This window comes from Halichoeres trimaculatus, unplaced genomic scaffold (assembly GCF_033239565.1).
Source record: "Halichoeres trimaculatus isolate MK-OKI-2021-1 unplaced genomic scaffold, fHalTri1.1 fHalTri1_scaffold_4, whole genome shotgun sequence".
NCBI lineage: Eukaryota > Metazoa > Chordata > Actinopteri > Labriformes > Labridae > Halichoeres > Halichoeres trimaculatus.
In genome coordinates, this window is record NW_027437182.1 from 15,356,863 (window position 1) to 15,372,257 (window position 15,395).

General features: G+C 43.0%; 1 protein-coding gene across 8 annotated transcripts in view; it reads right to left on the reverse strand.

Moving 5' to 3' along the window:
* Positions 1 to 671: 671 nt before the first annotated feature.
* Positions 672 to 15,395, reverse strand: part of ephb3b (eph receptor B3b) — a 263,194-nt gene continuing 248,470 nt past the window's right edge. For 2 of the 8 annotated variants that reach the window (XM_074669078.1, XM_074669076.1), the window contains exons 9-16: positions 15,076 to 15,128; positions 14,800 to 14,922; positions 12,541 to 12,788; positions 11,794 to 12,009; positions 10,569 to 10,718; positions 9,931 to 10,130; positions 6,888 to 7,043; positions 672 to 4,837 (exon numbers count right to left, since the gene is read on the reverse strand). In XM_074669078.1, coding sequence (XP_074525179.1) covers positions 4,729 to 4,837; positions 6,888 to 7,043; positions 9,931 to 10,130; positions 10,569 to 10,718; positions 11,794 to 12,009; positions 12,541 to 12,788; positions 14,800 to 14,922; positions 15,076 to 15,128 — 1,255 coding nt within the window. In that variant the 3' untranslated portion in view covers positions 672 to 4,728. Of the gene's footprint in view, positions 4,838 to 6,887; positions 7,044 to 9,930; positions 10,131 to 10,568; positions 10,755 to 11,793; positions 12,010 to 12,540; positions 12,789 to 14,715; positions 14,935 to 15,075; positions 15,129 to 15,395 lie in introns of all 8 variants that reach the window. The other 6 variants (XM_074669075.1, XM_074669074.1, XM_074669071.1 and 3 more) reach the window with 5 other exon arrangements.

Here is a 15,395-nt window from a genome sequence, read left to right on the forward strand (position 1 = left end):
AATGTTCAAAATAGAACAAGGAAGAAGTGGTTTAATTTGGACGTGTTCCAGATCAACATCTCGATTCAGGTTTTTGTTTTAAGGATTCTTCTTCTCACGAGAAATGGTTGGATTGCATTGCAAAAGAATACAAGAAAAGGTCACGATAATTTCTGACTGATTTAAAAGTATGATCCAGATCCTGGCAATATTCTGGATACTAAGATCTGAATTATAAAATATATACTGGGTCATCATAATTTTCAACACTGTCAGGTAACAAATTATCGTATAAACCTGCAACTAACACCAAATTGTAGCAGACAGTCTGCTGAAAGGGAGTATAACAAGGACAGTAGGACTTAAGTGTCACGTGACAATCACAATATTGTGTTTTGTTTGGAATTGAATAATAAGTCACTGTCTGCGTCAGCCAGCGTGCGCCTAGGGGTGGTGACTTAGCAGGGATTGAGTGGCGTCTCGTTTCCATGACATAATTTTTTTTACCCCTTCCTATTGGCCCTTAAAACAAAGGACCAATGGGAAGGGGTAGACAAAAGGGGTAAAAATAAGGGGAAGAGGTAAGAATGACAATCAGGATTGTCCCTTTGTCTTGACTGGGGAACATGTGTGCAGTTATGAGTAGGCATTCAAATGAAAACACAACAGAAAGACTCAGTCAGGAGATCAGGTCACATTTCTTAAATAATTTAATTGCAAAAGGGTCTTTTAAAAATATTTCTACAAGAATGCATCATCATTTTTTTTAGTAATTTGTTGTGTATGTCTGCACCATTAAATACATCTTAATGCTTTTCAAAGAGAAATTAACAATTGCATTTCTCAGCTTTACTCCAACCCCCTCCCTTCCCACTTCACTATACATGTACAGTACTCTCTAAAACTTCCTTGCATGAAGAGGGTTTTTTAAAAGTGACAAAAAAAGATGTGGGGTGAGCGTGTTAGAAGACAAGAAAAGACAGAACTGGATATATTCATTAAAAACAGACAACTGAAAAAAGTTAGCTTGTGTAAGTAAAGGGGAGGGGTGTATTTGTTGTATGATCTGTGGAGGATGTAAAATAAGGGAAGGAATGTTGGGATAGTTTAAATCTTATTGGCACACATTGCGATACTACATCTGACTAAGCCTTCACTGTGGATCAAAGTAGGTCTGTATAAAATGGCAATCTTTTTTTATTTCACACACTCCCACACGCACACACACACACACAAACATAACAGTCCATCCTAATTTTAACTGAATGATGGGGGGAAAAGAAAAGAGAGCAAGTTTCTGTCCTCTCAGTGAATGCTGGAAAATTAAACCCACTCGTGAACGTGTGAAAAATCCACTGAGAGATAAATGGTTTGCAGTTGATGTGGTGGCAGTTAAATCGTTTTAAAATGTGCAACAGTGCCAGTTGAGCTCATCACTCACGGCTGGTTGACTTTGGTGAACACAGAATCCAGACCCCAGTGCGCCATGTGCACATCATCAATAGTTCATGCAACCTCCAAAGCACTGCCATTTTTCATGATGGGGAATGTCTGCCATGTGATTGTGTTTAGCTCCCCATGTGCCCTTTTTCTTTATCTTTCTGCTCATCAACTGTGCCTCTTTTTTTCTCAGTGTCAAATGAACATTTGTAACAGTGAAGCGTATGAGCTGATTAAATGATTGAGAGAATGATCGTATGTTGTATATTCCTGGGAGACTTTGGGTAAAAGTGAGCCACTGATTGCATTAAATTTGCCCCGTTCTTAGCTTAGTCACTCTTTCCTAATCAGAATGCTTTCTTCACTTTGGAGGTAAACAAACTAATTCTGCAGAAATACGTTTGCTCGTTTATCAGGCACTTTCTCAGCATTACGACAGAGGGCATTCTGCTGTGTTAAACATCTGAAGTGAGTAGTTTCCTGTACAGTTTGAGCACACAACAGTTGAATTACAACATGAATGTGTCCTACAGCTGTTCAAGGTTAGAAAACCCCTTGCAGAGGGTGAAAATGTCTGAATATGGAGTAAGATGAAACGACGTAAAATGGGAAACACACTGTGGTTTTGCATAATATCCTCCATGACTGAAGAAGGGACTTATGAGAAGCTGGTTAAAGTAATATGGGGAGACGCCGCATGATCGCCAACGTCACGCTATCATTACACACCTAACTAATAACATTCACATATTGCATTGATCAGCTCCAACACAGTCAATATAAAGGCCCTGGAAGATCAAGGTCTCATCTTTTAATCCGCTACCTTCAAACACCCCTTAGAGAGAAGTCTAAATAGTCTAGTCTCCATAATGCAGCTGCTATCATTTAGGATGAGAGGGCCTGCAGATTTCGTCTGTCTGTCTGCGTGCCCAGGCTGTTGATCCTGCGCTGTACTAATCATGCAGCAGCCCGAGCTGAGACAGGATGATTGCAGGCCAGACAGGAAATGAAGAGAGATAATGATAGGTCAGTGCGCCGTATGTCTGCGCTCGCTGCATGCACGTATCCTCCCAATGCCTGATTGGCTGCTGCATTAATGGGGCTGACAGAAAAAAGACCGATAGGTTTCTGTTCTGACAGGTCTGATTCTCTGATGAAGGATTAGCGTATCTGGTGATTGGCAGGTATGTTGAAACATCTACAGACCTTCCACCTGATGGCTTAACAGTCCTACACATGATGGATTGAGAGGATCCTATTGTTGGAAGTGAAGGTAAATAAGTAAATCAGAACATAAGTTAACAGAGATGCATTTGGGTGGTTTTCTGGAAGTCATGAGTTGAAAACAATGTGCTTGGAAGACAATTTGTAACAGCTTAGTGCTTCACAAATATTCAATATGTTGAAGATGAATTTGGGGAACATACAGACTTCAACACACTTTCACAGACACTCACACAACAATGGACGGAGAGCAAAAGGGCGACACATAAGTACCAGAAATTCAACCAATGGGTAATGTAAATCTCTTCCTCTCTACCTCTTGACTTCTCCCCTTCACTCTCTTCTTCCTTTGCCTTCTGTTAATTTCACCCTGAATCAAACATCTCACAACAGCACTCCCATTTTTTTTTAGTCAAAACACCATTTTTTCTTTTGTTATTTATCGCATTTTTGTTACAAAACATGTACAGGCTGTTTAGAACAACAACAAAAATACAATATCCAATTTATATGCAATTTCTTTTTGTTTAATATTTATCAATTCATTGGGTGAATCCTCTTGGAAGCTTCTCTTCCCTCTGATTGTTCAAAGTCCATTTTCCCAAATGGCCCACAGTCCATCTGGGTCGGTTTTTGGGGTCTGGGGTTAACAGGTGAGGTACAAATAAATACATAGGGCAGGATGTCAAGAAATTAAAACAAGAAAATTGATTATTTCTAAATCCAGATAATAGTAAGTAGAAAGTAAGGTGTCCATCAAGGTTTCTCTGTTTCTGCATGATGCATATATATATATAATTTTATATATATATGTACGTCCTAAGTTCATTTTTTGGGTTCAATAAAAAAGAAGGTTTAACAGTTGTCCACAGAATATAGCGTAATTGTTTCAGATATATTTGCTCCTTGTCACAGTTCAGTTCATGCGTTAATTCCTCATGGTGGCAAATAGCGGAAGCCATATTGTACAGTATACTCGTGTGCAACTTGACACATCCGCACATCCAAGCACACTTAATCACGCACACACTCACACATGCCCGCACACACGTACAAAAAAACACGCACAAAAAGGCCAAGTGGTCTTTCTTTAGTGTTGCCACAGTCCTTGTCTCCACTTCATCACAGAAAGTGTCCAGTGGAGAGGGGGGGGTTCTCAGGTTTGACCGGCCATTTTGAATCTCCCAAAATGCGTAAGAAAGCCCAAAAAACAAAGGAAGGAAAAAATGTGGTGTGGACAAACAAAAATATAAAGTTTTATGTGTAGAAACACAGTTGATGGGCAGGTGATCCTAAGCTGAGGAACTCTCCTGAGTCACGTCTGGTCAAGGTCAAGAGGTCTGGTGACCTGCCGAATTTCTGCAGCCAAAACAAGCGTCCAAAAAAAGTGGCTGCTCTCATTTGACCTTCCAGACCTCTGTCATCTTCTTAACCTTTGGCCTCAGCCAATCTTTCTTCTTCCTCCACCACCTCACCCTTCTCCAGCAAGTGCCCTTGTAGATAACACACCTTCAATATGAAGATGAAGAACAACACATGTGTGCACAGTAAAATATCAGGGAAGAATTGACCAAAACACCTCTGTCCTTTTTTGTTTAGTTTTTCCACTTTTTCATTGCAGGGTGTCCATTCTTTGCTTAGTCCATCAAAGCTGGGTTGAGAGGTGTAGGGGCAGGACTCTTGAACAAGGACCAGAGTGTGACACTTCAGTTACAGGGCTAAGGCCAACCTCACTAAAAACACACATGCATGCAAACATCTACCCACACCAGAGCTGGTGAGGCACGCATGGGATACAAAGGGGGTTAACTCCTCTTCCTCTTTCAAAAAACACACAAAATCTGATCAGCTGGTCAAAGAAACAATGATGAATCACAATAAAGCAGGAACAGGAAATGGAAGTGGTCGTGACATAAAGAAAAAAAAACGTCAGAGGCACTGCAAGCCAGTTTCAAAGCGTGTAATTGGCAGAGTTGGGTCAGGCAGCTAGGGTTTTCCAATGGCTCTCTCTGGCACAGTTCCTCTCCCCCCTTTTTCCTGTCTTGCTGTCCTTCTTTGACTGCATTGGTTTGTGTGTCCAGTCGCTCACACCTGGACAGGAAGTGTTTGGTTCATCTGTAGTCTCATGTCCTGAATGCTACCAAGAATCTTCTTCTGATGGCCAGCCAACGTCACCCCTATCCGCAGCAAGTCTCTGAGGAGGCAGAGAAAAGGGGGAGAAAATAAGAACAGGTGGTCTCATTATGTTAAAAAAAGAAGACAAACATCACATGTCTAAAGGAGTGCAAATTTCTCTTTTCATCCAAAAGTAAACACACACAGACAGGTGGGAGCAGGTACAGAGAAGCATAGGCTGGCAATCAGCCATAAAACGGCTGACTTATATGTCAACAAAACGTGGATCCTCATCTAGTGGCTGTCGGTTTTAATACAACATGCTTCTGTTGCCCAGTAGGTGGGCCAGAAGAGGGCAGTTACAGGACCATAATGTGATAGTTAATGATTAAAAAGATACTTTGCTACTGTGCAGCAGCTGGCAGACTTCACACCAGTCTGCCATTTAACTAAAGAAACAGGGCAGCTGAAAATCTTCTTTATCCGTGAGATACTTTACCGATTACTTTGTGCAGCCTGGGGCCCATCATTCATGCTTAGAAATACTCTGAGATCTGCACCAAGTGTACTCAAAGTTTAAGTTTCTCAGGGCTTCAAGAAATCCAAGAAAACCACAGCAAATAGACTGAAGAGAGTAAAATCTTGTAGCCAAGGGCTAACACAAGCTGCAGTGTGATTTTAAGAGCATGTATGGGGTTTTAACCTCAGTGTGAGGGTGCAATGGGAAAATATAGAAATGTTGACTTACAGTTAATGTTACCACATGCTTTAAAAGGCCTGGGAGAACACACCTGTTTTAGCTGCCATTAGTTAGAATAATCCAATCAGCATGGCAATGTTGGTGTGACACTAAAATAACATCGAGTGAACCTCTCTTTTCCGCTCACATGTTTGATTTCCCTAGATGCTAGCTGAAAGAGAGAGCAGCGTCTGGGGCGGTGATTAGCTGACCGTTGAGGCTCTGCAAAACACTCTGTCCTCTTTGTGTAGAAACACACACACACACACACACACACACTGGATAATCTAATATTACACACAGACGGCATACTCTTTGCTTGTCTCAATGACTTTGAGGCTCCATCTATTGTTGTGCAAAATTGTGCAACTAAACACTCACACACATTACGTGCATGAAAGCACACAAAAATTACACACTGCTCATCTATCCTCTCCAAAGCTAAATCAGGGGGCATCACCGCAATTTCACACAAATAAATGGTGTTTTTCTGTTTTTTTCATATTTTGCTGTCCCCATCAGAGCAGCGATGGAGGATGAAATGATAATAAATGGGCGCCATTAGAGGAATTACTGGCCATTAAGGGCAACAGAGAGCCACAGTACACCACACCTGTCAGCCTGGCCAAATTGAAACAAATTACCCCCACCTCCATTGCCTATTATGTTGCTAATGAGGATAATTTATTTATCATTACAAACCTAATTCATTTATTTGATCATCACTAGCCTCTCATTTCCATGATTTCCATTACATCATTTCCTGTTTGTAAACACAGCAGACGGTAGGTGATTGGTCAAGGTTAACTGGGTGTCATAGCTGTGGAATAGGGATAAGTATTCCCACTGTGGTATCAAATCTGACAATTGGTTATGGTTCTGATATACTTAACACCTCAGGAACAGATGATTGTTACTCTTTCCTATCTGATAATATAATCCTTAAAAACACCAACCCTGACTGGTCAATCTTATGGAATAAAAGGAAGAGCACAGGAGATGCTCAGTTTGCTTATTCGTACTCAAGCATAATTACTTGTTTATCTATTTTTACAAGTTTTGTGTCACATAAATTACACTTAAAAAGAAAAAAAATAAATAGTTCACTTCTGGTTATGGTATATCATTAAACTTCATACTAGCCACATTTACTTAACAACACCTTGAAGTAAGATTTTTCAGGCAAAATAAAGTCTGAATGTGAAATAAGTGTGTGTGTCCCCTCAACAGTAAAGATTCCATATTTCAGCCCCTTATCAAGTCCAATTTCGCCACATGACTATTTTTTATTCCCTGTGGGTTAATCTTTTTAACACTCATTTGACTGCCAAACTCAGCCCAGTCAATCACCGCAGCCCTGATTAGCTGAATCCACCCCCTTTCCACTCACTCTGCTGTCATTTGGGCCACCAGGTCAAATGAAGCAAATCCAGCGTTGACGAAGTTGTCACGGTAGCGGCTCATCTTGATGGCGTCCAGCCAGTCCCCCACAGTGGTGAAAGTGGTATAGTCTGGCACACAGCGGTCAAGCAAGGGCTGCGATACCCTACATTTGCGAGCGGGGGGAGGAAGAGAAACAGAGAGAGAGAGAGAGGGTTAAGGTCGTCACTCTACTGCCTCTAACGGCTCAACCTCACCCCAAACGCCCCCCAGCTGAGCGCCACCTCTCCACCTCTCCATCTCTCCACCTCTCCATCTCTCCTCCTCTCCTCCCCTCTCCTCTCCAATCCTCACTTACACATGTAAGGAGTTGTGTGTGGGGGTGTGGGGCATTGTTTGGTGATTTGGGTGGGTTTATGACTGTGGAGAGACTGGCTGGAGGCTTGGGTGGTGGATGTTGGCGCTGCAGCTGGTGAGGCGAGCTGGTGTATGTTCATTAACAGATGTCAAATCTGCTCTTTAATGATGACTAAGCACATTGTCATTCACAAGGAAACAGATCAGATTTCTGTTGAGGCTGCATGTGTAATCATTGCTACTATTAAAAACAGGTGTCATCGTAAACATGTGGGCTGTTTGTTTGGTCGGGGATGCATCTAATTGGCAGCATCTGTGATTTGCAAAAAGTCCTATGATTATAAAAAAAATGATTAAAAAAAAACACTGGTTGTATCAGCTTTCTCTGTGTTTGGGAATCTGCTCCTTCAAACACATTGAAAAGAGAAAACTTCTCACTTGAGAGGTCTACCTGAGTCACACTTTAAAAACACCTAAGAAAAATTACTTTAAAACAAATTTTGGAAAAATAGATCTATTTCTTTTTCTGGTCAAATAATATCATATTTCAGCAACATGAACTAAACTGGCAGGTTTTAAATATTGTGCTTCAAAGAACATGGTTGTTGCTTTTGTATTACATTGTCATAAGGTTTGTGGAAATAATCAATCCATGTAGAAGGTTGTGTTTGGCTAGACAAAGGGAAATATGGCTGGGGGTGTAAAGACAGCTTGGAGAAAATAATCCACGACAATAGAGAGCTATCTGTGGCATGTAAACACAGATGATGCTCACAAGTCTGTCTGTGTGGTTAGCCTTTTAGGTCTGATTTTGCTGGAATTACATGGAGGTAGTATCTAACTGTGCATCTGTGTGTGCATTCTTGCAAATGTGTTTTGCATGTTCCTGCGCACCTGTTGACAGCCCAAAAAGGCCTTTCCACAGTAAAAGCAAACCCCCTGTTCTGATCAGTGCTGCAGATAGAGAGGCCACCTTGGGAGTTTTAATAAAACTGTGCTACAACTCAGAGTGAAGTGGAGCGGATGAAGAAGAATGGAGGTGGAGGTGGAGAGGGGAGAGGAGGGGAGGCAAGGAGGTGAAGGAGGTGAAACAGATGAGGGAGCAGGCGAACTGAAAGAGCAGCACTGTCTTCCCTCCTCTCTGCTCGGCTGATCCCTGTCATCCTTTTTGATGGCATTAGATTCATTAACAATTAAAAGAGGAATGGAGAGAGAAAGAGGGAGAAAAGAGAAAAAGGCATGGAGAGGTGGAGTTAATAACAGAGATACAGAGGCTCCATTGAGTGGTGTAGATGGAGTGATTTTTAATAAGGCTTGCGCTTCGGAGCCCAAGGCCTCAGGCCGTCGTTAACACCAGACTCTGGCTTCTCTTAATGGAGCATTGTTAGTGTTCCCTCTCTAAAGCTGGCTTCAAACAGCTCCAGACTGATGCTGGCCACATGTGAGCCATAGGCACAGACAACACAGTGAGAAAGCTGGTTCATTTTGTACACAAGCTAGCAAAGCAGTTACATGCAAGCCTTAAGCTCAAGGTCAATGGCTGGGACTTTAGCACTTCTGTCAGGTCTTAGTGTGAGATCTGTGCTCTGCATTTGTGAGCGTGGATTTCAGTTCTACAGTGCAACAGAGCAGCAGTGTCAGCCAAAAGACCTTTACTGCAGACAGTGTTAGCTAACCTCCAGCCACCCTTCACCGCCGACCACGGTGACAGTATCATCTCTCACTCTTCCCTTGTTAGGTTTGTCAGCAGGAGGCCACCTCTCCGCTGGCCCGTTTAAAATCTCGTTAGTGGCTAATTAAAAGGCGCTCCCAACTCTTTTTGCATCGCCCTAATCGAGCTAATTAACCGCCAGCTTAATCTTCCAAGAACGTCACTTCGGTGGCCATCCGAGACCCTGCTTTCCCCCCTGAGCCCGAAACCAGGATTGTCTGCGGCCCTCCCTCAAGACAGAGAGACCCTGTTGCAGGGACAGATAGGTAGGTCACCCCTCCCTTGCTATCGCTCCAACTCTGCCACCTTCAATCCTCCAAATTCTTTCCAAGAAACAGGTTGCAGAGAGAGGTAGTGCAGCTAAATGTAGCTGTGACATCATTGATCGAGCTCCCGGTTGGCGGGGGAGTTGCTTTGAGGGCTTTATTGAGCGATGGTAATTTGGATTTGCATAATGGCTCTGGCTGCATTGGTGAGTACTAGAGAGTTGTATGGGAAGAAATCTGTGCATTATAGGTGTTAAGAGATTGTTAGAGCTGAGTCAGAGTGGCTCACATACGCCATATCAACTTGAATAAGGGATATTTGCACTTTGGAAATTATTATTGCCGAATGAAACGGCTCGGCCTGTAATCTCGCGGCTAAAAAGTCAAGTGTATTCTTGCGATAAACAAATGACCTTTTACTGCACTCTATCACCTGAGTCCAGTGAGTCAGCTATAGTGCGCAAGCTTAGGAAACTAGCAAAGGATTTAGGAAAGCCAGCAGCACAAATATTGTAATAAGATGATGATAATTAGACATCATTGCCCTTTAGGAAAATCATCTAATAAAACTTAGCTAGGTTCCCCTGAGAGCCATGATCAAAGCTAATTCCTACTTTTATCACTACATGCTCCACCAAACATAAGAAGGACATAAAAACTGCATTTATCTTACTTTGTTAGGACTCTCACATTATTGCTTTCACAATGTTCCAACTTACCCAGTGGACTGTGTGCTGTTGGTGACCACCTTCAGGCTGGCGGCGTTGCGGATCAGTTTATCCAGCGTGGCCACAATCTGGGTAAATTTGGGTCGCAGATTCCTCTCTTTCACCCAGCAGTCTAGCATGAGTTGATGTAGCGCCGTGGGGCAGTCCATGGGTGGGGGCAGTCGATAGTCCTGCTCCACAGCATTTATCACCTGGGGAAGGGTGACAGAGGAATCACAATCACTTCTAATCACAGTTTGGTGGAAAAGTAGAGGGAGGACAGGCAGTAAGATGAGAGTGATAGGTCAATCAAAAGAGCAGGTGAGGGGGGGCAGAGGCAGATGGGTGAGGGAGCTGATACCAGTCAGCGATAACTGGGAAAAGGGCTTTAGGGAATACATAGAAATAAGAGCTAGAAAAAGATTATCTTTGAGTGGTAGTTGTGGGTGGATTTGAAGAGAGAGAATGGCTTTTAGGCAGTAATAGCAGCAGTGGGTGAAATCTATTATAATTTTAAATATCGACATGTATCATCTTGAAATGCAAAATGCTGCTGCTACTCCTGAATATTTCAGCAGAATAGCTCTTTTCTCTTTTAAATATTTAGTTTGCATAAGTCACATGACAGAAAGGTCCTTTTATCAGCTTACATCTTGATTACTCATGTCCCAGTACGGCCGCTCGCCGTAGGACATCACTTCCCACATGACGATGCCGTAGCTCCACACATCACTGGCCGAGGTGAACTTCCTGTATGCGATCGCCTCGGGAGCTGTCCAGCGGATGGGGATCTTGCCTCCCTGTGGATATGCGAATGAGTAGGTGAGCATGAAATACTGGAGGGATGGAGCACAAACACAGAGTCACACACATACAAGAGGAAGAGAGAGGGTGAGAAAAAACAGTCTAAGGGAAATGTTGATGCACAACACATGGGTGCATGCGACCCAAACACCACATACACTCAAGGTTAGTCAGACAGATACAGAGGAGGACGCGTACAAACACATGAAGATTTCATATTTAATGTGCTACGAACTGTGTTTTCTAACATCAATACATCATCATTGTGTAACCATACCATAAAACTGCATCATCTAGTCCCTTTAATAGTGCTTCGATTCAGCAGGAATCAAAGAAATCTGACAGAATAGCTTTCAAACACGAGCTCTCTGATGGTTGTGGTTGCCAGGTTTGTCTCAGAAACAAAACAACACACCTTGAAATCCACCCCCTGCTTTCTGCAGCTGTACTAAAGGTTAAATGAGGTGAGAAATCTTTCATGACAAATCCGTCATTACAACATATTTGGATTACGTTAGCTGGATCCACTTCAAGATAAGCGACCTTTTTGCTTTAATAAGTCATCAAATAGAGCATACTAGCTACGCTGTTGTAAATAAACCAGAAGGCTGGGTATCTGTCTGACACCAGGGACCTTGTTCAGTCAAAACACTCCACCTTGCCTACGTGCCTTAACCTCCTTTGCCCATTTTGCATGTTTGGTCATGTACAAATTCAAGCTAGTCATCCATTAGCTATGGATCTTGTCACATATTTGGCAACTCACTGCATGCAACGACATGATTCAAAAAGACTCTCAGATGTTGAGATATTTTTTACCCAAAAATCCAACAAATACAATCATAAACTATATTTTGCTCCACTGCATTACTTTAAGCTATTGAGTGAGCAGGTCTGACACCAAAACATTTTCTGTGAAGCCTTTTGGAGTGGACAGTGCAAGGGGCTAGAGCAAACACGATCATGATGTATTGATGTGCAAAACGCCACATGTAGCACCTTTAAACATAGATTTTTCTGATATGAACACTCAAACATAAACACACACAAAGTTTCGAAGCCTTAACTCACCAGGGAGCTGGTGTAAGTGGGGTCTGTGGGGTCATCCTCGAGGAAACGAGACAGGCCAAAGTCAGACACCTTACACACCAGATTACTGTTGACTAAGATGTTCCGAGCAGCCAAGTCTCTGTGCACGTAGTTCATATCTGACAGGTACTTCATGCCTGCTGCGATACCGCGCAGCATGCCAACCAGCTGGATCACTGTGAACTGCCCGTCATTGAGCTGGCAAAGGTAGGGAGAGAAGAGCAGAGATGAATTGGACTGTAGATCCAAATTGTGTGCAGAGGAATAAATATTTATACTTGTCTCCTTTATACCTTTACTTGTCCTTTAGTTTTCAGTATCCCTCACTGTACTGCCTTGTTACTTAAAGCTGTAAAGTCATTTTAGCTCTACCTATCCTTTCTCTATTTGTCTCCTCTCTACATCTCCTCATAACAGCCCCTTTTTTACAGCAGACAAAGTCTGGTGTCACTTTGACGTCCTGATTGAGTGCAGACTGAGCTTTCTGTAAATGTCACCATTTGTCTGAAAGCCACATTTGCCTCGTTTCCTTTATAGCTGCAGCAGAGCTTCAGAAGACCTTTGAAGGTTTGTAAGAAAATGAGATAACTAAAAACAAGATCAAGCAGATTTGGATGAGCTTACTCGTTGGATTTGCATTACTGATAAAATCAAAAAGTATTTCCTGTGTAGAAGCTAATGCCGGAGCTCTATTTATGAGTAATTTCTGTGTGTTCTTGTTTCTCTCACCCTTAGAAAAGAGTCCAGCGCTCCGTTCTCCATGAACTCAGTCACGATCATCACCGGCCGGCTCTTGGTGACCACACCTTCCAGACGAATAATGTTGGGGTGGTCAAACTGACCCATGATGGAAGCTTCAGACAGGAAGTCCCGCCTCTGGCGGTCAGTGTAGCCCACTTTGAGAGTCTTAATGGCCACAATGATCTCCCTTCGTCCAGGCAGCTTGAGGCGACCGCGGCACACCTCCCCAAACTCTCCTGCGAGAGCCAAGGTGGACAGCAGGAGAAACAGAAAAAAGAGGAATAGGAGAGATGGGAGGAGAGTGAGAGAAAGAGGGAGGGGAGAGAGGCATGACGGTAGAGTGGAGGAGAGTGGGGGAAAAGAGGGGAGAGGGTACAGTTAACCGGTTAGAACCAAGGAGCCAGGGAGGAGTAGCAGGGAAGTGGGACAGGGGAGACTGCAAGAGAAGCCAGGTCTCTAGGCCAGTGTCAATGGGTGGTGGTGAGAGGGTGAGCATACAGTGGCTTTGTGCTTTTATGCTACTGATTTTAAGAAACAGCCAGATGGACGTGAAGCAAAATGATGGAGTGCGAGAAGATGAAAAAACGCTTCTTGAAAAAATGGGTAAAGCAAGGTGACAAGGTAATAGGTAATAGAGGGGATAGACAAGGAAAGGGGAAGAATAGGGGGTGCTGCTAAGCTTCAGAAGGGCTGGAGTAGTGGGCACAGGAGGAGGAGAAAGGCGGAGAAAGAAGCTTGGGGGTTTTGGGTGTTGTGGACACTTTATGTTTAGAGTCTACACCAAGCGTGTGCATGAATACAAAGTGATGAGAGCGATGTGACGTAAACACGGATGCACAGGCGACAACGTGAGGGAGGTCAGGGGTGAGACAGTGAGGGATGTAGGAATGGGAGGATTGATTTTAGGAAGGGGAAGAGGATGGAGGAAGGGGAGGGACAGGGGAGACAGGGGTTGAGGGTTTGTCACTTTAAAGGCGAATGCTGGGGAGCGACGGGTTTCAAGTAGTAGCCTCAGCAGCAGAAGAGCTCTCTCGAGAGGAAGTAGTAGCAGTAGTAATGGTAGTAGCAGAAGCAGTAGTAGACTCCCATCTCTGCCATCACAACGTCCTCCGTTTTGAGAAACATTGCTATGAAAACTCAACCTCATTTGGCACAAGTCCTGCAGCTTTGAGCAAATATATATCACTATTAAATATATCAAGATCATGACACATTTGGCTATCTACAACATCAAACGTTAGGGAGGGTGTCTTAGGGAGGGGACACATATAGTGGAGGCGGTGCTAGGATCAGAGGTCAAAAAGAGTGATCCAGGAGAAGCTCTCTTTCATAAAGAGGTTCTGAAAACATTTGAAATTGAACAGTGTCAGAGACAGCCAATCCTGGAAACTTTTTTGATAACTAATGCTCCATCCAGACAGGATTATAACTTCAGGGGGATTTTTTAAAAATATACTCAAGTTTGACAACAATTTAATATGGGGGAAAAAAACAGATTATTCTCCACCTGTTCCCTTCAGTAGCAACTTAATGTCACTAATCTAGAGCTGAGTTTGTACAAATTCTCTTGTTACACCCCACAGGACTCAAGCATTGACGGCTGTTTAAATTCAGAGATGGAAACTGGGTAAATTTAGAGTTACATCTTGTGTCTATCTGTTGAGAAGTTTAAAAATGGAAGGCAAACAAGTATGCCAAAAAATAATAAGGCTGGAAGAGATAAGGGAAAAAATACACATTTGCATTTGGACAGGATTAAAACTCCCCCTCGAGAAATAAATCCTGTCTGTATGGAGCTGTGGACTTGCATTGTTCAAACTTTACTTACATTCAATACAAGACAAACTTTTAATCAGCTGGAAACGTCTGCTGATTCCTACCCATTTTTACTAAATAAACATCCCAGCACCGATCTCTTGTTCCAGGATTGAGCTCTGTTTTTTTTAGGATTTGGGTGAAATGATAAACTGTGTAAACACAAGGTATTACATCTACTCCAAAATCAACGTCAGGGTGAAAGGACTTAAAAAGGACACACTATGGCTAGTTAGGTTGAAACACAGGAGAGTGCTCGGTACATCTTTAAAGGGGGTTCCTAAGAGGTGGCGAGTGTGGGAGGGGTGGGAGCAAGGAGAGGGCTAGCGATGAATTGAGTGAAAGTACCGCTTGGTGTGAAGTCCTCTAACGGTATGGCCTGGAGGTGACTAGCAGTCTTCCCCCTGTAGCTCAGGAGCTTTGGTGGGTTACCTGCGCCAATGACCTCCTCGATCTTCACGCAGGACACGTCGATCTCCTTGGCAAACTCTCGCACCGCCTCGTTGGGGTCCTCGTAGGTGAAGGGGTCAATGTAGACTTTCATTCCCGGCGTGACTATGGGGGATTCAGTGGCAAGAACAGGAAAGTGAATACAGGCCACCTAACACAGTTTCAACTTTTTCAGGTTGTTTTTAAGTTGGGGTTTAGAGAAACAGCTTGGTGTTTAAACAATGCTTGATAGAAAAACATCTCAGCTTAGAGACTTACTGTACTGCTGCAGTTTCTCCGTGTACTCAGACTCTGAACCGTTTCTCTGCTTTCTGTAGAGAGAGTTGAAAAAAATGAAACTTAGTCATGTGGACTCTACACAGCAGGGTGCAAGTACTGGAAGGAACAAAGAGACGAGGAGAAAACAGATCTCTAATAATGTCTGTAAAAATGCAGTTGTACAACAACGTCGCTTGGTAAAGATGTCTTTTTGCTTTAGAAGCAAGGAACATGCTGCAGATAAAGATTGGATCAATGCCCACCGGTAAAATGATTCGCATTTGGGGACCGAAACACAATCCTAAACAAAAGGATACCAT